Below are 24665 nucleotides of genomic sequence, written 5' to 3' on the forward strand. Positions count from 1 at the left end.
AGATGTGGAATGGCAGGGCCAACCCCACCTTTATTTTATTTTATTTTATTTTATTTTATTTTATTTTATTTTATTTTATTTTATTTTATTTATTTAATTATTTTATTTATTATTTTTTCCCACCTTTTTTTTAAAATGATGGAATAGTCATAAAATAGAATTACTTTAATTTTTATCACCCTTATGTAGTAAAAGAAAAAGACTAGACTGTCACTCACTGCTGAACGGTGCTATCACCCCTCAGAGCTATTCATCCACTCTTGCGCCTTGGGCCACCTTTTGGGGATCACTTTCCATCTTCCCTGGCTACAAACCCTTTGGTGGGGTCTGCGTAACTGTCTCAGGTTCCGTTTCCTTGATAATGTCGTCTTTCATCATGGTTCTTGAAAGCTGGTCTGCTGGGCCAGGATCGCGGGCAGACGGTTCTTTATCTGGGTGCTCTGATGGTATTACTTCAGTGTCTCCCCTTGTCACTGTTGAAAACCTACTCCTAACCAGATGGCCCTTCCTTGGCAAGTGGCCCGTCCCCTCCTTTGCCGCCTGGAAGGTTTTCTCTTTGGCTGACATGAGCCATGGAGAGAAGATCCCCCGAGACCGTGGCTCCCATCTCTCCCCAGGAATGGAGCAGCTGTGCTCAGTGGGACCAGAGAGACTTGAGGCCAGCAGAGGAGGCAGGTGGGAAGGTCGAATGGGGCTCATGGTGCCCAGAACTTTCTAACAGGCTGTGCGTACACGTTGCTGAAAGTGTACAAGCGCAGGCTGGGAAGAAATTCCCCATCACACGAGGGGCTGGCCTCTGCTGCCCTGATTCCCATAGGCCTCGGGGCTCTCTTGATGCCTCCACATGACTCCTACTTTTCTCTCTCTTGCTCTGAACCTCTGTCCATCTCCTGTAAAGGGCCCATGACCTCCAGCAAGCCCTCCCGGACCCTTCCCACCCATGTGTACACCATCTCCCTTTCCCCCAACCCCTGGGGTCTGGGTACACCAGTCACCTGAAGCATTTGGCCTCCAGATTATTTCAGAGTCCTGTGCTGTGCTGAGCAAGGTCCCTCCAGATGGCGTGTCCCTTACTGCTTGCTCCATATTGCATTTAGGCCAGTTCCCTGGGAGTGGGAGGTGGCATCAGGAGGTCCCACTCCCTCCCCACCAGTGTTGGACGCTCGGGCTCTGATTCTCCCTCCTGTTCAGAGAGGCAGCGGCCTCCTCCTCCGTCCCTCTGTGAGTACCTCCCAGTGTCTTGGGCTGAAGATGCCAGCTGTTGGAGCAGAAGTCACTGGAGGTTTTGGTGGGTGGGTTTGACCTGCTGAATGTGGGGACAGTAATGAAGGGTACGGCCGGATTCCAGCAGCAATCTGCCTGGCCCGCTTTGGAGAGAGACGGGACAGGAAGACGACAGGCCTGAGAATTTCCAAATGCCCAGCGGCCCTGCAGATGCCTCCACCCAAGCATTCCAGGGACTGCTCTCTTTCCCTGCCCCAGGGCAGGTGGTAGGTTTACATGTGTCCATGTGGGGTGCAGATGTGGCTGTGTAGACCATGCCTTGCTTATCACCCTGTCTTTGGTCTGCATGTGTACAGGGCACATCAGGGAGGTCTGAGACGTTGACCATAACCCATGGAGAAGGACGGCCATGTTCTGAGTTGGAGGGGCTGAGATGCGAAGGTTATTTAAGAGTAAAATTCTGTTGCAGGCTGATTATTAATTCAGCAGAACAGCAAAGAATTCTTAGGTTGGAATTCTGTTAGGGAGGAAATGTACGTGTGGCCGATTGGTCCCCCACCACATGTGCCCCCCCGCCCCCGCCTCCACCACAGTTCTCCTGGGATAAGTCAGGGACACGTAGATTGAGAAGGATATCATCTCCTTACACATTTGGGCGCTACCGCCCCCGTGATGTGGGCTGTGGAGGGGAGGAGGGTGGAAGGAAGTGTCACTGCCCATTGGACTTTCTGTCATTCCCTATGCTGGGGTGTCGGGAGGCCTGCTGTGGACTTTGGTCTCAGTTGGGTCCAGACATGGGTGCCAGGTAGGCCCTGGTGGAAGGAAGCCTGACACAGGCTGCTCTAAAGTCTGCATGCTCAGATTTGGGGCAGCTTCCAGTTCTGGGGGAGTGGGTGGGGGCTCTGTGGTACACACGGCTTCTGCTGCCAAGCTCTGCTGCCCAGCCTGCTCTGTCTTTGGCTGGCCCAGGAGCAGGCCTCCGGTCGCCTCCTGGCTTTCCTCTCCCTGTGGGAGTCTCATATATAGGGTTGGCAGCGCTGCTCCTCTCCATTTGGTAGACAGCGGTCCCTTTGTGGGTTGTAGGCTGGTTTCTTTGCTCATGGGCTGAGGGGCACAGAGAGACGGAAGCGGTGAGAAGAGGGCCATGTATGAAACTCCAGCCAGCCAGGAAAGACGTGTGGGTAGGGGGTCAGAGGCTGGGATCCACTTCTGCCTCTCTGTTTGTGTGGCCCACTCATCGTTCCCAGATGTTGAGTTGGCATGAGATGTCCACATGCCAGTGCTATGACAGCCATGACGATCCCCATTCTACAGAAACAGAAACAGAGGTCCTCAGGAGTTGCCTAATGTGCCTCGAGCCACCCGGCATCCAGGGCAGAGGTGGGATTTGAACCCAGGACCCTGGCCCCAGTAGCTGTATTACGTAACCATGCTGTGTGCTGATGCTGACTTGCTGAGCAAGCCACTCCTCTCTGGGGTTATGGCCAACTAGGCAATTAGTTATATAAGTTGTGGCCCATCACGTGCAGACATCGCAGATGATGCTTTTAAACATACCGAATAATGTTTCATGAAACGAGCAACATATAAACAGTATATTTGGTATGATTGCTGTTTTGTGAAATGAGCCCAATGCACATACACACACATGGCAAGCAGCGTGCTAACTGTGGTTATCATACATCGATCTGGCTGATGGCAGATTTTTTTCTTGCACCTTTTTTAGACTCTTCAAAGTTTATAGGGTGAAATGTTTTATATTCAGAAAATAAGTTAGTTAAAACAAAAAAGCTGAGGAGCACCTGGGTGGCTCAGTATGTTAAGCGTCTGCCTTTGGCTCAGGTCATGATCCCAGAGTCCTGAGATGGAGCCCTGGTCAATCAAGCTCCCTGCTCAGTGGGAAGCCTGCTTCTCCCTCTCTCTCTCTTTGCCCCTCCCCCTGATTGTGCTCATGCTCTCTCTCTCTCTCTCTCTAATACATAAATAAAACCTTTTTAAAAAGCTGGAATTATTCAAGGGGCATCCTCAGGATATGGGCTCTTGGGGGTGGGGGTGAGCTCCCTGTCCTTGGGTGTGGATAGGCAGAGGTTTATACATCTGTCATAGAATCTCTTCTGGGGTCTCCTGATTAGGGGGGTGGGGAGGACAGCATTCTTTGGTGGGCTGTGTGTGGCATTGCCCCACAGTTCCTGGGCCTGTGGGAGAAGAGAGTTCTCCAATGCCATTCTCCTCAAACTTGACCATGGCTGAGAATCACTGGGGCTTGTGGTCATATTGCAGACTTTGACTTGGGAGGTGGGCCTGAGACTCTGCATTTCTAAGGCCCTTGGTTGCTCTCCCTCCTTGGATTTGTCCTGGAAAAGTTCCCTGGGCACCACAGAGCAGCGCCAGGGGCATCGGCCAGATGATTCCAGTGGCAACTGGAGAGGTACACAGGGATGTGAGGATGAGCAGCTGGGGCCAGATGACATTTGTGGAAGGACTCGTCCAAGCCATGGAAAGATGAATCTTAGAGGGCTGAGTTTGAGGCCAGGTCCCCTCACGCTTGGCTTCATGGAGAGAGTGCGTAGGTGGAGCCAGCTGGGCCAGGATTTGAATCCTAACTCCGCAGCTTCTTAGCTGCGTGCCCCGGGAAGGCCTTTTTTGCCTCCCTGCCTCAGTTTCTTCATCGGTTCAGTAGGGATAAGAATGGCTGCCTTGCTAAGGCCATGTTGAGGATCAATCCAGATAGCATGGTCATTCCCTGGTGCCTGGCTCAGACCAGCTGTGTGGTAGGCTCTTAACACACATTTGCTTCCCCTAAAAGCACATGCTCTTTCCTCCTTGCAGGTGGATGAGATTTACCATGATGAGTCTCTGGGCACCCACATAAACATCGCGCTGGTCCGCTTGATTATGGTCGGCTACCGACAGGTAACCCTTCCTCACCAACAGGCAGGGGTTGGAGGAAGAAGGGGTGTGGGGCCGATGCATTGCACTGGCTGTGGGATGGCGTGGGGTTGGTCAGCGTTCAGGAAGCATTTTGTTTCCACGATCAGAACCCTGAGACCATTATAACCAAGGCTTCAGGGAAGAGGCATTTGGGGATGTTAAGTAAGAACTGGGAGATTCCCTCCAAACTAGTAAGTGGACCGTCCTGCAACCTTGCAGCTGGAGAGCCCTCTCCTTGAGGAATCCAGGTGGAGATGGGCTCAGGGTGGGGCAGTGGCCGAGACAAGCCCTGCTCTGGTTGGATGCTGCAGCCCTGGGCTCTGCAATCTTGGACTTTTCTTTTCCCTGAAATGGGGTAGCAACAGGACTTGCCTTCAGGGGCTTTTGTGAGGATTACCTGAGACGGTGGTAAAGCATAGAAGTGCTCAGCAAGTCAGTTGAGGGATGAGAGAGAGAATGCGTGTTGAGGTCTCAGGCTTCAGGTGTCCTGGCACAGGGCCTGGAGCGTGACCTCTCCCTAAAGTGGGAGGGCTGTGTGCTGGAGGGCTGGAGTCAGGACTATTGAGGACCCAGGGACCCTTGGGCCTCAGTGTCCTCTGCCAGTGGGAGGGGAGTGGCGGGTGCCCCCTACGGTCTGGCGGCTCTGGTGATCACCCCTCTGTTGATGTTCTTGGCCCCCAGTCTCTGAGCCTGATCGAGCGTGGGAACCCCTCTCGCAGCCTGGAGCAGGTGTGTCGCTGGGCGCACTCTCAGCAGCGCCAGGACCCCAGCCACGCAGAGCACCACGACCACGTCGTCTTCCTCACCCGGCAAGACTTCGGGCCCTCAGGTATGCAAGGTACTGTATTAGCTGTGGCCGGGGGTGAGCAGCTGCAGGCAGAGGCCGAGGTCCGGGGCTGGGCTCTCTGGAGCCACTCCAAGGAGGTTTGAGGGGCAAGGGCCTCTGTCAACAGAGTCATGGGACTCTGGAGATGGGACCTGGTCAGACAGGTGGCCAAACTTGAATGGGTTTCTTCGGGACCAGGGGAAGTGAATGGGTCCTCATTCTGGTCCCTGCTGTCTTGGTTGAGCCCACGAGTGGCTGTGAATGGAGTGTGTTTGTTGACCAACTGACTGGCTGGCTGGGGGGTTGCAGCGTGGAAGTTGGCGGTGCGCAGGCTTGGGGCATCTGGAAGTCTCACTGTCTTGATTAGAGGAAAGGCTGACAAGCATAGAAACTGCAGAGGCCCCGAGGGGAGCTGAAGAGCGTTAGGATGTGGGAGCCTTGGGCTCAGGTTGCTCTACTGTTGGGTGGGGGGTGGACTTTGCAAAGATCCTTCTTCCTCCAAGCCCTCTCTGGCAGTGACCACGTCAGCATGTCCCTATGGTGGCTTGCTGGACACAGACCTCGTTGAGTCCTGCTTCACCTTCCTGTGACCTCTCTGTGCCCTCTCTCCCTGGCAGGGTATGCGCCTGTGACTGGCATGTGCCACCCCCTGAGAAGCTGTACCCTCAACCACGAGGATGGCTTCTCCTCAGCCTTTGTGGTGGCCCACGAGACTGGCCACGTGTAAGTGTGTGCAAGCGGCACCCAGGAGGGTGGGCCGTGCTGGGAGATCCAAGGAGTCCTGTGGGTGTGAGGGGCTTAAACCCAGATCAGGCCCCCGTCCCAGAGTCCCGGGAGATGCCAGAGGAGATGCCCAAGTGGTGATGCCCAGCCCTGATGGAGAGGAAGCCCAGGGGCCCAGATGGCAGATCTGGGTCTGCCTGGGGTACAGCCCCCACATCCCAGGGCCGTGGAGAACCTGATGTGGCCCTGCCTTTGGGCAGGTCAGTGCAGCGTCCCATCAGAGGAGGTGGTCTGTTCCCTGGGTGACCTCTGTCCCTCATCCCATCCACAACCTGAGGCCCTTCCGAGAGCCGTTCCAGCCCATACCACTGCTCAGGACACGCTGGAGCACTGGCCTGCGCCCATCGGAGACAGGCGCTCATGGGCTTAGGCCTCGGGCCAGGCTGGCAGCTGGCTTGCTTGATCTTTGGGCCTGGATTTTGTTTAGAACACATCCATTCATTCATTCAACCACTATTACTTGAGCACCTACTGTGTGCCAGGCCGTGTTGTAGGAACGGACTGCAGGGGGGAGTAGGCCAGGGGGCTACGTTCCCGGAGAAAGCAAGTGAGCCACGGTCATCCAGGTTGTCTTTGGTGATGTGCACAGGCTGCAGTCATGCCTCCTGGCCTCATCTGCTCCCTGGGCAGAACCGAGGGTCGCACTCCCGGGCCCCCAGCACGTGCACACACACACAGTGAGGGCTCTTTCCTGCAGGGGGAAGGACCCGGGAAGGAGTGGGGTGGGCCAGCCCAGAGGGAGCCTACCACCTCCTGTGGGCTGCCCCCCTGTTCTCGCCAGCTCTGTCAGTGCAGGAGGCCCCTGTGGACCTCATGCTAGCTCTGTCCCTCAGGGGCCCCCCGGCTTCCTCCTCTACAACGTGGAGGCTGACATACGGGACCCTTCAGGGGTCCCCTTCCTTTCCCGGAAGCCCCTGGTTCCACATACTTCAGAGTCAGGAGTTTGTCCTCCTGTGTGTGGCAGGTGGGGGTGGGGGGGGTGAGGGTGGTGTCCACTCCTCGCAGAGCAGAGCCTTCTGTGGAGAGACCAGGACAGCCTTAGAGGTCTGTGCGTCTGTCTGGTGGTCAAGGCCAGATGCGGCCACCTGGGAGTATTTGAGAATTTACAACCTCTGGGCTTTGACATTAAATATTAATGATGAGAAACAGATGTTACAATTTGAACTTTGTCACGGGGTGGGTGCGTACCATGCACAAAGCTCTGTGCTCCGTACCTCGGGGTCTTGGAGAAGCTTAAAAGTTGGCACGTGGACACACTCAGTAAATGAGGTTGAATTGGACTAAAAGAGACCTGGTCCTTGCACCTGCAGGCCTTGGGCCTTGTGGGGAGACGTGTATGGCGTGTGCGTTGTTAATAGGTGGCCCCTGCTGTGGGAGGTCAGCCCTTGGGTCAGGGGTGGCCAGGGAGGGTGTCTGGGCTGGGAATGGGGCTTGAGCTGGCCTTGGAAACTGAGGATGTGGGTGGGATGGAGGAGGGGGCAGGAGGGCAGAATGGAACCAGCCCTCCTGGGAAGCAGGGTGGGGCCTCAGCATCCACTCAGAGGGGTGGTCTTTCCTCCTGCGTGGTGGGGAAACTGAGGCCCTGAGCAACAGTCGGAAGCCTGGTCGGTGCATGCTGTCCTATTGCTGGCCCACCTGCCTGTTTTCACAGGGACGGGCTCCCTGGCGTGACTCCAGCTCCCTTCTGTACCCCACCCCCGCCCTCTAGGCTCGGCATGGAGCACGACGGTCAGGGGAATGGCTGTGCAGATGAGACCAGCCTGGGCAGCGTCATGGCACCCCTGGTGCAGGCTGCCTTCCACCGTTTCCACTGGTCCCGCTGCAGCAAAGTGGAGCTCAGCCGCTACCTCCCGTAGGTCACCTCCGGCTCCGGGCTGGGGACAGGGGAGCATGCAGCCTGCCACTCCATCCCCCACTCCCAGCCATCTTCTCTCCGGTACCACCTTGTCCCTGACACATGCTCAGCTCCCAGCTTTGCTGCTTGGCTCCTGGGTCTCCAGGGATGTTGAGGCCCAGGATAAGCTTTAGACTCGAGCTCAAGGCCAAGAATGGGTGCAGAGTGAATTTGGATGGGGGCAGGTGTGGCAGAGACACTGTCATTAGCGTCATGCGGCAGCCAGCCAGGGCCCCCAGAGTATGTCCTGCGTGGCAGGCTGACTTTCCTTCCCTTAGTGCAGTGAGCCCTCCGGGAACCATCCCTTCCTCCCAGGAAGACACAGCTCCTAGCAGAGGGTAGCAGGGGCTGATTCCCCTGCCTCAGCCTGGCTCTCCTTCTTGTCTCCACCTGCAGCTCCTACGACTGCCTCCTCGATGACCCCTTTGCGCCTGCTTGGCCCCGGCCCCCAGAGCTGCCGGGCATTGACTACTCGATGGACGAGCAATGCCGCTTTGACTTCGGCTCTGGATACCACACCTGTTCTGCGGTGAGTTCCCAGCAGCCTCTGCCTGCTGGGGTGCCAGGGCCATGTCCTTCTGTGACCCAGGCTGGGCATCCACAGAGCTCCCTCCTCCCAGCTGGCCGGGTGGCCTGGTGATGGGCTCACAGCCTGATGCCACCTGCCATGGGGGAATGCAGGGTGACCAGAGCCCGGCCCTGCCACCTTCTGCTGCATACCTGCCCCACCCAGTCCCACCTTTGGAGGCAGGTGTATGCAGTGGCTGGAGGATGCTTTAGTCCTGGGAAAGATGGAACAGAGTAGAAGAGAGAGGGCAGGTGGCTGATGGGATCCTGGCTGGACTGCTTCCTGGGGAGCTTATCTGCCTGGTGGTCCCTCTGTCAGGTGTTGGGCTCTGGCCCAATGGAGGAATAGTTGCCCCTATCTACTCTTCAGGGATCTGACAGGATGTTTTGGACTGATTTGTCCCCCTAGTGGAAATCTCTTGTGTCCTCCCATATTCTCTTTCCAGGGGGTCAATTGCATGCTCCTCCTACCCCATGCCTAGGAGACAGATCCAAGGGAGCATAGCCCTTCCTCGCCCTGCAGGACAGGGCAGGGGAGAGCCTGGCGCTGGGGGTGGGCTCGAGACCCCCAGGAGAGGACCTCACAGGTCCCAGGCACAGGCTCACATCCGGGGTCATGGGTCTTTCTGAAGGGTCAGGCCTTGGGGACTCGAGTGCTTCAAACCTCCCATTCAGGAATGCAGCCCCCTCCTCAGATCTGCAGGACCAGGAGTGCCAGTGTATGGTCACCTTCCTACTGCCCAGGCCACGCTGGGACACATAGTTTCTGAGCTGGGACTGGAGAAACAGCTTGGGATGTGGGATTTCAATGCCTGAGGCTGTATCTGTAGGACACTAGTCTGGCTGGCGGGGGATGATAGAGAGAACAACCTGGAGCTCTTCTGGACAGTGTGAGACAGGAGGTCACCAAGCTCTGGCACAGCCTGGGGAGACCAGTGTGGGGTGGGGGTCCTGACCTCACCTGGGTGCATTGGAGTCTGGGCTAAACCAGCAGCCCCTTGAGGGCCCTGATGTGCACTGGGCTCGAGGGGCATTAGCCGGCCCAGGCGTCCCCAGAGCCTCCAACCCTGGTCCCTGCCCAGTGGCACAGTTTCTTCTGCAGACTCAGGGAATGAGGAGGGCCTGGGGAAACAACAGGGGGTGTGCGGGCAATGGCCTGCCCCTTCTTGGTGCCCTGCTGGAGAGAGGAGGGGTCCCTGGAGGCCACGGGGACTTGGAGTGGGGCCAGCTTGAGGGTGTGGACCCTCTTGCCTCCCCCCACCATGTCCTGGCCCCAGTGTCCACATCTTCCTCTCTCTCCCTCTGGACGAATTGTGCCCAGTGACCACTTCCTCTTACCACACAGTTCCAGACCTTCGAGCCCTGTAAGCAGCTATGGTGCAGCCACCCTGACAACCCGTACTTCTGCAAGACCAAGAAGGGGCCCCCCTTGGATGGGACCGAGTGTGCACCCGGCCAGGTACCTGTGGGCCCGGGGCTACAGCAGGACTGTGCAGGCCCCCAGGGAGCCCGTGTCCCCCGCCGTGTGTGCAGCTGGTGCGCAGAGTCCCCCCATAATCTCATATGTTTTCACCCTCTCTCCCATACCACAATCCCTTGCTTCCTCCATATGCAGAGCTTGGCATGATCTCCTAGCCCATCTGGCAGGAAGGGCTATTCCCATTTTACAGATGAGAAGAATGAGGCCCAGGCAGGTGAAGGAACTTGTGGAGTCAAAGAAGGGGTGAAGGGAGACCCCAGGTGTCCTGCCTGCCCTCCCTGGCCTGCTGTGCTGTTTCTCCCACATCCACACCTGTTGCCTCCCCTGCCCCAGACACACGCTTTCGCATATTTGCTGTTGTGCCTTTCCCCCCGGAGTGTGTGTGGGTGCCAGGGCTTCATTTGTCAGGGGGCCCTCATAGCCGGGTGTGAGAGCCCTGACCTGGGGTCTGTAACCCACCTCTGCTCTACTGCTAGCCCCAAGCCTGACCTCTGTGGTGCCCTTGGGCCATTCACAGCACTCCTCCGGGTCCTGCTGTCCCCTGACCAAGTGGCCTTTCCATTCCTCAGAGTTCTGAAGTCATGTCAGAGCAGAGAGCTCTGGGAAGAAGCAGGGCGTTGTGAGGCTCGAGGCTTACTCAGCATCAGCTCTGAGCCCAGTCGTGGGACCTGCCTGTCCCTGTCCCCTGCCCCCTAACTTGCCCCCTGTCCCTGCCCCCTGCCCTCTGCCCCTGCCAGGCTTCATCCACTCAACACATGTGGGGGTGCTGCTCCTTCACAGATGGATGGGGCTTCCCACGGCCTTGCACAGGGCCCAGTAGGCTCTACATCTGGCGGGCTCTTATCCTGGACAACTCGGTATACCTGCTTCAGGTTATTTCCAGAGTTCCAGGTCCTTCCGTCACAATTTTACATGACAATTAATTCATGGCTCACAGTTTTGGCTGCATTTTGGAACCATCTGGGGAACTTTAAAAGCCCCCACCGCCCCAGGGCAGGGAGTGACTGCAGATGGGCACGAGAGATCTCTTTGGGGTGATGGAAATGCTCTAAAATTAGATGTGATGACAGTTGCACAATGCTGTAAATTGTGAAAAGTCATTGACTTGCACACTTGACCTGAGTGAATTTTATGGTATGTATAGTACTGCTGCTTTAATTTTTTTTTAAAGATTTTATTTATTTATTCATGAGAGACACAGAGAGAGGCAGAGGGAAAAGCAGGCTCCATGCAGGGAGCCCTACGTGGGACTCGATCCCAGGTCCCCAGGATCAGGCCCTGGGCTGAAGGCAGAGCTAAACCACTGAGCCCCCCGGGCTGCTAGTTTTTTTTTTTTTTTTTTAAATCCCTCCCCCTAGAGATTATGACTCAGTTGGTCTGAGATGAAGTCAAGGCATCTAGAGTTTAAAAGTCTCCAGGGCTGAGAACCACTCAGTCACCTCTTAAATAAGACCCACGGAGCTTTGCTGTATTTCTTACATGATGCCCTGCAGGAGAAGGGAAGGGAGTTACTTGGGTTGAGCCTGCCTTGGTGCCTGGCCCTGAGCTAAGGCCTTTGTAGGTGTTCTTGCTTCCAGTTCTTTGAACAGTCCTATTTAACAGGTGAGCAAACAGAGGCCCAGCAAGGTGACATTATGCCAAAGCCACACACAGCTAGTAATGGCTGAGCTGGGATTCAAACCCTGGCCTTGTGGATTCCATTCATATACTCCCTCCATTTATGCGTGGATAGACCCCCCTGTGGGGCTAGGGCTTCCTCCCACAGACATGCCTGCCTGTGGCCCCTGGATGGGGATTTCGAGGTACAGAGCCAAGATATCGACTCTAGATGGCATGGGAAGATTGTGTCTTCTACCCCCCATCAGCTCTTTTTTCCCTCCAGGAGGGGTAAACCAAATAACTGCAGTTAGTGCCGTCATTGGCTGCCAGTTTGGAGGGCTGTGTGTGCCAAGCATGATCTCCTTGGGGGCTCCCAGCAGCCCCGTGGGCAGGTGTGCTAGCCACACATTGTACAGTGGAGGGATAGGCTCAGAAAGGGGGACCCTTTGCTTAGGTCACTCAGCTCAGGGTAGAGGTGGCTTCTGAGAAACCTCAAGGCTTGTACTCTTAGTGTCCCTCCCTCTGGACTCAGCTGTGGTGCCCACCAGCTGTGCCATGTGCACAGTCGGGGCATCTCCATAGCAGGCTGGGCGGCAGTGGCCCTCGGGTAACCTCGTTCCCTCTGCTCCATCCCAGTGGTGCTTCAAGGGTCACTGCATCTGGAAATCGCTGGAGCTGACTTACGGCCAGGATGGAGGCTGGAGCTCCTGGACCAAGTTCGGGTCATGTTCACGGTCGTGTGGGGGCGGGGTTCGATCCCGCAGCCGGAGCTGTGACAATCCCCCGTGAGTGCTCTTGGCTGAGGTGGGCAGGGCAGGGGATCCCCCCATTCCCTAGGCCTGAGGGGCTGGGAGAGGAAGCCATGGGGGGAGGAGGCTAGACACTAGAGACAACGGCCCTGAAGCTGGGTTGGTATTCTAAGGGTGAGAACCCCGAATTGTTGGGAGGTGGGGCTGGATCACTTCCACCCAGGCCTGACATGGCCCATCAGGCGGGGCATCCGAGAATAGGTCTGAACCAGTGATTCTCCAACCCTCATGAGCAGAGGATTCTGAGTGGGCCCGGGACTCTGCTAATTTAACGCGTCTGCCTGTGACCCTGATCCTCTGGCCGAGCTTTGAGAAAACCTTGATCTAAATGCTCAGTAGTCATGTTTGTTTTCTTACCACATGGAGCAGAATTTCCATTAATTTTTTCTTAACTTACCTTTTAAAAAAAAAAATTTATTCATGAGAGACAGAGAGGCAGAGACACAGGCAGAGGGAGAAGCAGGCTCCATGCAGGGAGCCCGATGTGGGACTCGATCCCAGGACCCCGGGATCATGCCCTGAGCTGAAGGCAGATGCTCAACCACTGAGCCACCCAGGTGCCCCTACTTCCCTCTTTCTGACATCAAATCCTGCCTTTCACTGTCCCACTCACATTCCCCCAGCATTCTGGGGGAGCATCTGTTTCTCTCCTTTTATTCCCTCCTATGGTTATGAAACTTCCAAGTGCCAGCTGGCTGTGGTCTCCCTCTCTCAGGCTGAAGTGACCTGGTCAGAATAGCCTCAGGCTAGATGGGGGCTGGTGGGGTGGCCAGGTGGGTCAGTGGGCTCCAGGAATCAGGGGTGCCCAGCCTCTACAGAACAGCAGGGCCCTTGGATGCTGTGGCTTGGTAGTGGCTGCCCTCCTTTACATCCTCAGCAGGGGCCCTCCATCCTCTGTTGTTTACCTCCAGGGATGGGAAGCTCACCACCACTTGGAGCAGGCCGTTCCTTTGTCCACTGGCTGTGCTGACCTTTTACAGACATGAGCCCAAATGCACGGCCCTATAACTTCCACCTGTTGGGAGTGTGACAGCCTGGGCTGGAGAAGGGCCCAGTGGGGCCCACTCTGAGTAAGCCACCTTCCAGTCACGACGGATGGCTCTCCCCTTGATCAAAGCTGCCATCCAGCAGACTCCTCTGTAATAAGAATTTTTTATTTTATGAGGCTTAAGTGAAATAATATGTGTACTCTCAGCGCTCTGCCCAGGCCAGATTTAGCGCTAATGAATGGCAGCTGCTGTTATAATTGTTAGCGTGGATCGAGCTCGCTGTCCATGCCAGGTGGGACGCTGAGCACTTCAGCGCACACACCCATGAGATGCTCCCGGGTCTGGGGGCAGAGTACCGGGAGCCTGTGCTTCCATAGTTTGCATCCATAATCCCACCCAGTCCTCTCCCTAATGGAGAAGAGAATACAGATTGCTTTAAATACCTTTTTTTATTTATTCTTCACAGTCACACCAGGAGGTAGGTAAGGGAAGAGGTATCCCGGTGTCACCTTTAAAGGGGAAATTAAGGCTCAGCAAGACTAAATGACCTACCTGAGATCTGCATAGGCAGGGCTTGGGGGCAGATCCAGCGGGGGCCTTCTCGCTCCAGACCCGTGTCTCTCTTTACCCCTCCTTAGTTTATTATGACGTGAAGCAGAAGCGAATGCAAATCAGTATTGTTGAGGCACGTTTTGAGTGCCTACGGTATGCCAGGCCCTGTGCAGTGGTTGAAAGCGTTCGCAAAGATGAATAAGACTGCTTTCTCTTCCAGCCCCATCGGAGTGACTTAGTCATCCTTGTCCCTGACACCACTCGTCCCCTGCCTGCCCTGTTTCTTGGCTCTCCCCCTCTCCCTTCCACACACACGCACACACGGTGGGACAGGTGACATGTGCCCAAGGGGTGGGTGGAGCAAGAGGAATCTAGAAGGGCTGTGTGCACAGCAGCCCCCACCATGGGGGTCCCTCTCTAGTTTATAAGTTAGAAGAGCCTCTTTATGTTCCTCTAAAAGGCTGAGCTGCCCCCAAGCGGCCATGAGGGAAGCCTGGCCCTCCCCAGCCTTCCAGCAAGTCACTGGTCTCTCTGTGCCTGCCCCAGCCCAGCCTACGGAGGCCGCCTGTGTTCCGGGCCCATGTTCCAATACCAGGTGTGCAACAGCGAGGAGTGTCCGGGGCCCTACGAGGACTTCCGGGCCCAGCAATGTGCCAAGCGCAACTCCTACTACATCCACCAGAATGCCAAGCACAGCTGGATCCCCTATGAGCCTGAAGATGGTGAGTGGGTCCTGCCTCCGCCCCCACCCGCTGTGTCCTTGGGCATCTGCTGTGTCTGTGTCTTCCCAGGCGGGCTTCCCATGCCTGGGGCCACCAGTGGAGGTTGGAGGGACAGTAGGGTGCCAAAAGGGACATGTGGTTGGCAGGCTTGCCACATACCTTTGTGCAGGCCCTTGTGTTGTGTGCCGTGGGGCCAGCTGTCCTCATTAAAGCCATCCCTGATTTGTATACGTATGGGGACTGTTTTCTGACAAGGAAAATATCTTGAACCAGGGGCCCTTCACCCAGAGGTGCCCAGAGGCTGGCAGCAGTGCTGGCTGTTGGGGTCGGTGCCTCTTACACCGGTCCTTACCTGTATGGGAAGACACTATGCAGGTGGAGGTACCCTGGCTCTGTGTAGCCACCGTCCTGAGAGGCTCTGTCCTATCACACACAGCATTTTTAGGTTTTACTGACAGTGCTACTGTTTTAGTGTTAATGAAAAGGAGTTAAAAGGCAGGCAGATGAGAGCCTCTGGGATCCTTATACTGACTCCCTCCAGGCTGCTCTGGGGCAGACACGGGCCTCAGGACTCAGGCAGGGGAACTGAATTTTGAGACCAAGTGCCAGGGCCAGTACCGGTCTGCTCTGGAGGCTTCCCACTGATGGCTCTCCTAGTGGCAGAGAAGAAGTGGCCAATGAAGGGTTGGGATTCACAACATCTTAGGGATTTCAGACTGGAAGGGCCCTCAGCAGTCCTCTGTGTCCACTCCCCCTGCCTGTCTCTCCGCCACCCTTTGCTGGACAGATGCTCAACCCCCACCATGCAGCCCTCAGCCTCGGATGGCACCTACTAGAAAGGCCTGTTCTCTCCTGAGCCCAGGGCCACCTCTCTGTAGCCCTGGTTCCAAAGTATTAATTGCAAGACCCTTGGTTGTTCAACTCACATTTAGAATGACAATCTTCAGGTTGGAAGGGACCTCAGAGGCCTGTGAATTGCCCACCAGTGCGCATACTTCTCCGGAACATGATGACAGACAGTGCCTTCCTTCTGGTTTGAATTCCTCCCACCCTAGGGGTTGGCCACTCCCTTGCCACTATGGGCTGGCTTCCATGGCTGCCTAGAAAGCTCCCTGCCTGGAGTGTACTGGTCAGCGTCCTACGTGTCTTTCAGAGGGTTAGAGTCCCCTATCCCTCTCCCCTTGGCCCAGGTCCCACCAGGAATCGGGCTCCTGTGCGTGAAATCCAAAGTGGTATTAGATGCTATGGCTCTGGACTTGAGCACTGAGCACTGAGGCAAGATGTATCCTGGGGGGCCCGGGGACCAGATCGTTTCATAGAAATTTTGGCTGAGGGGGTGGCTGGCTTTGAAAGCTTTGCAGATCCATTCAAGTCCAAACAAGCCAGCGTAAGGGGATTGGGTGGGTGGGTGGAAGCTTCCAGGCCCATGGGGCAACTGGTCTTTGGATTTTCCCAGGACTTTTAGACAAAGTCCAGAAAGTTAGCTAAGCCCCAGCTTCCCTTTTTTTCTAAGAAATACAGCAAGTGTCTATATGTTCTCTGGGACTTTCTTTTCAGGACATCAATAGCCCAGATAGGGAACAGAATAATTAATTGTTAGAACTAGAAAAGACCTCCTTTCCTCTCTCACTGCTGCTTCATTTTGCAAACCCAGACCACTGTCCTGCCTTCCTTTCACACAGCCACCTAAAGTTTATGAACATGTTAAGGTACACCATCATTCATGTGGCTGGTGAAGCGTATGGAGAGGTCAGCGTGAGACTCAAGCCAGACTGCCTGGCTCAGAATCCTGGCTCTTCTACTTAGTGTGTGGCTCTGTGGCCTTGAGCAAATTTCTTAACCTCTCTGGTCCTTGGTCTCCTCCTCCATAATGCTAGAACTTACTTCCTTGGGGTATTGCAAAATTTAAATGAGCTAATTCACAAAAAACATTTGAAGTTTTACATCAACAGTGTGTAGGGGCACCTGGCAGGACCAGTCGGTAGAGTAGGTGACTCTTGATCTCAGAATCGTGGGTTCAAGCCCCACGTTAGGCCTAGAGCCTACTTCTAAAAGAAAGAGGGGGAAAAAGGTATGTAAAGGTTTTGGAAGTATCTGGTACAAAGTAAGCATTCACTAAGTGTTGGCTTATTATTATTGCTATTAGTATTATCACTCAATTTTCTTTTTTTTTTTTTTTAAGATTCTGTTTATTTATTCATGGGAGACACAGAGAGAGAGAGGCAGAGACATAGGCAGAGGGAGAAGCAGGCTCCAAGCAGGGAGCCCTATACGAGACTCCATCTCAGGGCCCCAGGATCACGACCTGAGCCAAAGGCAGATGCTCAACACTGAGCCACCCAGGTGCCCCTCACTTGCTTTTCTTTAAGATCCTGCTGTGGCATTTTACTGATCAAGGATAATAAATAAGGAACTGAGGCTCAGAGAGGTTGGATGATTTGCTCAGGGTCACGGGGCTAATAAGTGACACAGCAGGGATTTTAAGCCGCACCCCCCCCCCTCTCCAGAGCTCCCCACCCAGTGCCCAGAGCTGGTCCAGGAGCTTCCTGCTTGGGCCTGGCGCTGCTGTCCTGGCCAGCCCGTTTTCTCCTCGGTGCTGGGAATTCAGCATGGTCCCTTTCTCCACAGATGCCCAGAAGTGTGAGCTGATCTGCCAATCGGAGGACACCGGGGACGTGGTCTTCATGAATCAGGTGGTCCACGATGGGACACGCTGCAGCTACCGGGACCCATATAGCGTCTGTGCCCGCGGCGAGTGTGTGGTAGGTCTGGGCTGTCCGCCTGTGCCTTCCCCGGGGACACCTGAGTGCTGCACTGCCTGCCCCTTTTTCTGCTCCCTAGGGAGACAGGCATCTCCTCACCTTCCCCACCCACAAGACCCTTGGTCCTCAGCATAAGCCCGGGATTCTAGAAGTGGGTCATCACCCAGCCCCATTTAAGGGAAGAGGAGAGGCCAAGTTTAAGACCAAGTTTAAGGGAAGAGGAGAGGCCAAGTTTAAGACCTGTCACATGGCGAGTTTGTGACAGAGACCTGTCCAGGAATGCCTCTTGGTCCATGGTCAACGAGTAGGGCCTGGGGAGGGAGCCAGGGGCTGCCAGCCTGGGGGTGGTGGCGGGGGGCATGGGAGCCTTCTCCTGCTGACCCTACCTCTGCCTCAGCCCGTCGGCTGTGACAAGGAGGTGGGATCCATGAAGGCAGATGACAAGTGCGGGGTCTGTGGAGGGGACAACTCTCACTGCAGGACTGTGAAGGGGACACTGGGCAAGGCCTCCAAGCAGGCAGGTGAGCAGGTTGGGGCTGGAGTTCCGGCCTAGCCAGGTTCCCTTGAACCTGAGTCCCTCAGGCTGGACCCTTCTTCCTCTGCTGGGCCACAGTTTGGGGCGAGGGAGGCACCTGGAGCTTGCCTCTGGACTGGAACATTTTTTTCTCTTCTGTTTCTCCATTGTTTTGGGAACCTTGTGGTGCCTCCTTCTTTGAACTCCTGGTACCTTAGTTCCTTGAATTCCTTCCCCTCCTTCAATCTGGCCACACTTGGCTGATACTCGTCCTTTATACCCTAGGATGAATTAGGTCCATTTCCCCTTTGGGAGTGTCACAGCTTTGCCTGCCTCTCTAAGGGGCCAGGCTTTGAGAGAGGTTGTTTCCAGGCCTGGGATAGGGAGGGTGAGAGGGCCCAGAGGAGCCATGCCAGACCTTCATCTAAATCTCTTAAGGCCTGAGAGGAAAGGGGGAGGGGACAAAAAGAGAGAAAAGGAGGCTCAAGAGGGTGGGGAAAAATAGGTAACTAGTGCCCATGCGGGCTTTCCCACAAACCCCCACAACGCGGCCCTTAGATTCAAGGGAGCATTGAGCGATGCATTTCATTTGACCTCTCAGCACCTTGTGGACAAGGGCCCATTCCTATTTTACAGATGAGGAAACAGGTTCTTGGGTGTGTGAGGGGCAGGGGTGGTGGGGTATGCTGGGCAGCGGGGCCACAGCTCAGGGTGCTCGCCCATCTTCCTGTGCCGCAGGAGCTCTCAAACTGGTACAGATCCCAGCTGGTGCCAGGCACATCCAGATAGAGGAGCTGGAGAAGGTTCCACACCGCATTGGTGAGTGTCGGGGAACCAGGAGAGGGGGCTCCCTCAGGTGTGGGGAGTAGGAGAGGGCCTGCCCTCAGGTGTGGGGGAGCAGGAGAGAGCTTGCCCTCAGGTATGGGGAGCAGGAGAGGGCCTGCCCTCAGGTGTGGGGGAGCAGGAAAGGGCCTGCCCTCAGGCGTGGGGAGCAGGAGAGGGCCTGCCTTCAGGTGTGGGGGAGCAGGAGAGAGCTTGCCCTCAGGTGTGGGGGAGCAGGAGAGGGCCTGCCCTCAGGTGTGGGGGAGCAGGAAAGGGCCTGCCCTCAGGCGTGGGGAGCAGGAGAGGGCCTGCCTTCAGGTGTGGGGGAGCAGGAAAGGGCCTGCCCTCAGGTGTGGGGAGCAGGAGAGGGCCTGCCTTCAGGTGTGGGGGAGCAGGAGAGAGCTTGCCCTCAGGTATGGGGAGCAGGAGAGGGCCTGCCCTCAGGTGTGGGGGAGCAGGAGAGGGCCTGCCCTCAGGTGTGGGGGAGCAGGAGAGGGCTTGCCCTCAGGTGTGGGGAAGCAGGAGAGCAGAGGAGGAGGATCCTCATGCAGGGGAGATTTCAAAATAATTTTGAAATTTTTGTGTTTCTTTGTGTTTTACTTATGTTGAAGAGAAACCCATTCCAGGGTTCAAATTTCAGATGCGAAAGGGGATCCAGTGAAGATCCCCCCCGCCCCACCTCTGCCCTCGGAGGTACAGTTTCTTTCCTGAGGGGCAGCCACTGTTGATTAATTGTGCACAGTTTTTTTCTTTTAAAGATTTCATTTATTTATTCATGAGAGACACACAGGGAGAGGCAGAGCACAGGCAGAGGGAGAAGCAGGCTTTCTGGAGGGAGTCCGATGAGGGACTCAATCCCAAGACCCAGGATCGCAACCTGAGCCAAAGGCGATGCTCAACCACTGAGCCACCCAGGTGCTACTTGTGCTCACCTTTTAAAGAAAAACCATTTTTATAGAATGTATCAGTCTCCTTTTGCTCTATAACACATCATCCCCAAACTCTGTGGTTTCGAACAACAAGAGTTTCTATTGGCTCATGGTCCTGTGGGCCGTCAGGTTGGACTGGGTGCAGCGTGTGCAGCTTCTGCTCCTCTGCCTGGACTCACTCATGCCACGGCAGCATTTGGTGGGTCTGTAGATCCTGATTGGTACTGGCTGTCAGCTGGGGTGACGGGGGCAGAGGGGACGGGGCCACGTCCCCAGCAGGCTAGCCTGGCATTATTCCCACGGTCCTGAGGGTGGGCAAGGGCAGGCAAGCCCCCATGTGCATACAGTTGCCAGGTCCCTGCTTGCATCATGCTTTGTGATATCCCGTTGGCCCAAGCCAGTCTCAAGGCCAAGCCCAGACTCAAGGGGTAGAAACAGAAGATCTCTTGGTGGGAAGTGTGGTACCGCCGGAGCACAGGCGTGCACATGGGAAGAGGAGGAATTTGTAGCCGTTTTTGCAGTCTGCCACACGGACCCTTAAACTATCCTTAACGTAATGGCACTTAAACACAATCATTAGGCCACGCCTTATCATAGTTATACAGCTATAAAACCAAGAGAGATGAAAAATTAGCACCCCCCCCCAACAAATCGACACAATTCAAATTGAGAACGTAAAGGTATTGGGACAGAGTCTTGTGTTCCTTTGTTTGCTGTGTTCTGTTTGTGCTGAAACTAAGTTGGTGGTTAAAAAATGAATGTGTCCAGAACAGACAAATCCAGGGAGACAGGAGAGCAGATGAGTGGTGCTCAGGGGCTGATGGGAGGGGGATGGCAATGTCTGCAAATGGGGGTGATAAAGTGTCTTGGAATTGGATAGTGGTCCAGTAGTCACTGACTTAGACACTTTAAAGGGCGGACCGTGTGGTATGTGAATTATATTTCAATTCAAAACACGTAAGGATAGTTTGGAGCAGGGATCCAGGGGGCAAGCAGGGAGAAGGCTGCCGCCCTGACATTGGGTAGTATCTAGGTTCTCCCACACTTGTCTGTGTTCAGACCCCTTACAGGGGGCATGTGTGCCTTGATGTCACTGGGCCTTAGCATGTTCCAGAGGCCCCTCTTACCTGTTAATGCCCACTGGGTCACACTGCTTATCACCAGTGTTTCATAAACACGAACATAAAACATAACCTCTTTGGATAGGCTCATATATTACAAAACGCTGATATTTATATTTTTAGGTCATCACCAAAATAATAGAAAATATTTTAAAGTGTCTGGGAGAGATCGCACCCTCTGGGGAATACAGCGACATTGGCACAACTGTAATAGATACCTAACTTGCTCTGGAAGGCACCTGACAGGCAAATAGGCAAGAGGCACAAGGGGAAACTGAGGCCCACAGTGGCTCATGGGCCTTCTGTGTCCCCTGATTCACCCACACGGTGAGCCAGTCTGGGCCGGGGTCTCCTGTCTCCCAGCCCCATGCCCTTGCTGCCCACACAGCTCTGCACAGGGAGTGTGAGTTTGGAGGGCTTGGCTTGGCCAACTCCCTGCCCTGCCTGTGTGGCTCTGGGTATTTTGCTGGATGGAACAGGGGCTAGGAGAGGGGAAGGGTGAGTAGAGAAGGGTCATTTACTCCAAGAGGAGGGTGGAACTTGCAGACACTCCATCTGCTCTGCCCTTCCCCTTGGGCCTCCTGGGCCAGCTCCTTCCACCCCTTCCAGGCCCCTACCTGCCCCCTACCCTGCCCCTTACCTGGTCCCCTACCTGGCCCCTACCTGGCCCCTACTCGCTGCCTGTAGAAGTCTAGCTCCTCCATCCTCTGCACAAGGGCTTCCATGGGGGCCGGGGCAGAGGCTCCCAGAATCCAGGGCAGCTTCAGTGCAGCAGGCACTCTCGCCTGTGTGTGTACTGGGTGAGCTCCCTGGGGGGCTGGAGCTCCTCAGGGGCTGGGCAGGGAGGGAACTGGGACTGCGGCCTGATGTTGGCTCGCATCATGTGATTACGCATGTGTGAGGGACAGGGTGGGACCCTGGTAAAAATGGGTGAGAGTGTGTATGCGTGTGCGTGTGTGCGCACACGTGCCTGTCATGGTACTTGCTCTCTGGAGAAGTCCAGGATAGGTGGCAGTGTTGGCAGTGAAGGCCAGGGCCCTGGAATCTGGGGATGTGGATCCTTTGAAAGGAAGGGAAGAGAATCCTGTTGCTGCTGTCACCCCTGCGCTGGGCCTGGAGCTGGTGTTTTTCATCCATTACCTCCTGTCACCCTGGTGATGATCCACGGAGGCACCTCTCCAGCCGTGAAAGGCCTAAATGGCATCTTTGAAAAGGAGATGGTCTCATCCACATTGAAAATCTGTTGTTTAGTGCAGCCACCTTCATGACTGATCTCAGCTGAATCTTCTGGTTAACTTGCTGCAGCTTTTACGTCAGCACCTGCTGCCTCCCCCGGCACATGTTATGGAGACGGCTTCTTAAACCTCAAGAACCATCCTCCCCAGCTTCTGACTTTTCTGCAGCTTCCTCTCCTCTCTCAGCCTTTACAGAACAGAAGAATGTTAGGGCCTTGTTCCGGGTTAGGCTTTGGGTTAAGGGAATGTCATGGCTGGTTTCATCTTCCCTTCAGACCACTTGACCTATATCAGCAGTGAGGCTGCTTCGCTTTCTTATCATTCCTGTGTTCACTGGAGTTGCATCTTCAGTTTCCTTCAAGAATGTTCCCTTTCCCTTCACAACTTGGCTGACTGTTCAGCACAATACGCCTGGCTTTTGACCCATCTCCGATTTCGACATGCCTTTTGTGCTAAGCTTAATCATATGAAGGTTTTGATTTAAAGGGAGAGAAGGTGACTCTTCCTTTCACTTGAACACTTAGTGGCCATCGTAGGGTTATTGATTGACCTGATTTCGATATTGTGTTTCAGGGAATGAGCAGACAGGGATAGAGACAGGGGAATAGCCTGTCAGTGGAGCAGTCGGTACATATACGACATTTATCCGTTACGTTCACTGTGCTATGTGGGCAGCGTTCATGGCGCCCCAAACAATTACCAACACTAACATCAAGTATCACTGACCGCAGATCACTGTAACAAGTATCCTAATGAAAAGGTTTGAAATATTGCAAGAATTATCAAAATGGGACTCAGAGACATGAAATGGGCAAATGCTGTTGGAAAAACGGCTCCAGTAGACTTGCTTGATGCAAGGTTGCCACAGATTCTCCGTTTGCAAAAAGTGCAGTATCTGCAAAGCACAATAAAGCGAAACGAGGGATGTCTGTAGTTGCTCGGGGTACACAGTGGGCCAGCGGTCGGGCCAGGACTCACAGGTGCACCTGGGTGGTCAAGCCCATGCTGAGTCCAGCCCACTGCCCCTGGAAGGAGGGGGGGTACAGCCAGGGGTGGGCACGGCAGTTGCTGTGAGGTGTGGGAGCACACAGGGTGGCGGGAAGATTTGAGACCAGGCCTGGCCTGAGGAGCTGCCCAGCTCTGGATCTAGGTCTGGGGATTCTGGGAGCTGAGAGAGATCAGACAATGACAGGTGGAAGGGGATCTGTCCTCCTCTCGCTCAGCAGGAAGGCTGGTCCTCAGTGCTCTGTGTGTCCAGGACAAACCCTTGCCCCTCATGGGCTTCTGACTTTCCATCTGGGCTAATAGTAGCACTAACCTCAGGATGTGTATGAGGATGCCACTGAGGCAGGTAGCAGAGTGACCAGAGCGTGGTTAGTTGGCTCTTGTGGTATCATAATTATGCAGAATGGTTTTCATCCTCAGTAGGTGGGGACACCGTCAGGCTTGGGGGCGTTTGCTCTTCTACGTGGCTGAGGGGCTTGGGTCCCAGGCTGTAGTCCTTCCCCAACCTGCTGCTTCCAGGGTGGCCAAGGCCAGGCTGTCTGCACCGGCACACCTCCTACCCACCTGCCACTGGGCACCTTTCAATATCAAGCTGCGAGTTAATCACTGACTGGGACTTTAAGGGGTAGGCAGTCACAGATATTTTTAAAATGCTCACTCTGTGTCAGGCCCCAAGGACACCAGGATGGAGGAGATACCCTGACAGGCTGCGGGTGGTAGGGAGACAGGACATCTATGATGGCAACAATGCTAAATGTCAGGGACTGTTCTCATGACAGTAATAGTGTGTGCCTACTGTTTATTGATTGCCAGCTGCATACCATGCACTCTGCCTCGTTCTTTACACGTTTGAACTCCTTTAATTGTCCCAGGAGCCCCATGGTGGGTAGTGGGGGTGGAGTACTGCGGTTAGCCTCATGGGGCAGCAGCCCTGTGAGCTAGGGATAATCATGATTCCCATTTTATGGATGGTGAAACTGAGGCAACACAGGGAAGCTAAGTAACTTCCCCAGATCAGTCTGACTCTAGAGCCTCTACTCTTAGCCTTAGCTCTCTGCTATAGAAGTTTTAGGGAGTACAAATCCCTGAGGACTGGGCTCTCAAAGAAGGCTTCCTGGAGGAGGGGAGAATTGTACTGAGCCTTACGTATGAATGAAGATTAGGCAGGCAGGAGGAAGGGAAGACAAGGTGGGAGGAATGGGTTGCGCCAGGGTCCAGAGGCAGGGATGCTGAGTTCAGCCAGTGTGGTGACTCATCTGAGTGTGGAAGGCTCTGGAGGAAAGGAGTGACAGGTCATAGGGAGCCCTGAGGGGTTCACTAGGAAAGTCTGGAAGCCCCTAGTGCTCCTGTGAAGGGGAATAGAAATCTGTGTGACCCTCTCCCCATGGCCAGCGGTGAAGAACCAGGTCACAGGCAGCTTCATCCTCAACCCCAAGGGCAAGGAAGCAATGAGCCGGACCTTTACTGCAATGGGCCTGGAGTGGGAATACATGGTGGAGGATGCCAAGGAACGCCTCAAGACCAGCGGGCCCCTGCCTGAAGCCATTGCTGTCCTGGTGAGCCCCACCTTGCATGATGGCCCCCGTCCACTCCCCTGCTGCCCCAGCCCAGTCCCGTCTCCCAGCTCACTGTCTTCACTGTTGAGCCAGCACAGGCCTGGCGGAGGTCCTCCTATTGCAATGTCTTCAGGAGCCTGGGCAAGGCCAGGGCCGAAGTGCCTTTTGTGTTTAAAGGCAGGCAGGGTGGCAAATGAGGGAGAGAGAAATGATTGTCTTGCTGTTAGAGGGTGTCTCCTTAATGCAGCGTCAGAAATAGGGCCTAGAAATGAGCAGGAGGCACCTGGGTTGGTTCCCTCTGTCATCCTGGCATCATCCAGTGTCCGTTTGTATTATGGCATTGCC

General features: G+C 55.0%; 1 protein-coding gene across 2 annotated transcripts in view; it reads left to right on the forward strand.

Annotated features, from left to right (window-relative positions):
- The window catches only part of ADAMTS14 (ADAM metallopeptidase with thrombospondin type 1 motif 14), a 77559-nt gene that overhangs the window by 42514 nt on the left and 10380 nt on the right, over positions 1–24665 (forward strand). Inside the window, exons 5-16 of one of the 2 annotated variants that reach the window (XM_077894852.1) lie at positions 4054–4137; positions 4837–4993; positions 5599–5704; positions 7473–7616; positions 8055–8187; positions 9571–9684; positions 11941–12089; positions 14201–14376; positions 17005–17138; positions 17536–17659; positions 18391–18471; positions 24157–24320. In XM_077894852.1, the coding sequence (XP_077750978.1) occupies positions 4054–4137; positions 4837–4993; positions 5599–5704; positions 7473–7616; positions 8055–8187; positions 9571–9684; positions 11941–12089; positions 14201–14376; positions 17005–17138; positions 17536–17659; positions 18391–18471; positions 24157–24320 (1566 nt within the window). The remainder of the gene's footprint in view (positions 1–4053; positions 4138–4836; positions 4994–5598; positions 5705–7472; positions 7617–8054; positions 8188–9570; positions 9685–11940; positions 12090–14200; positions 14377–17004; positions 17139–17535; positions 17660–18390; positions 18472–24156; positions 24321–24665) is intronic. The other variant, XM_077894853.1, reaches the window with a different exon arrangement.

This window comes from Canis aureus, chromosome 4 (assembly GCF_053574225.1).
Source record: "Canis aureus isolate CA01 chromosome 4, VMU_Caureus_v.1.0, whole genome shotgun sequence".
Lineage (NCBI taxonomy): Eukaryota > Metazoa > Chordata > Mammalia > Carnivora > Canidae > Canis > Canis aureus.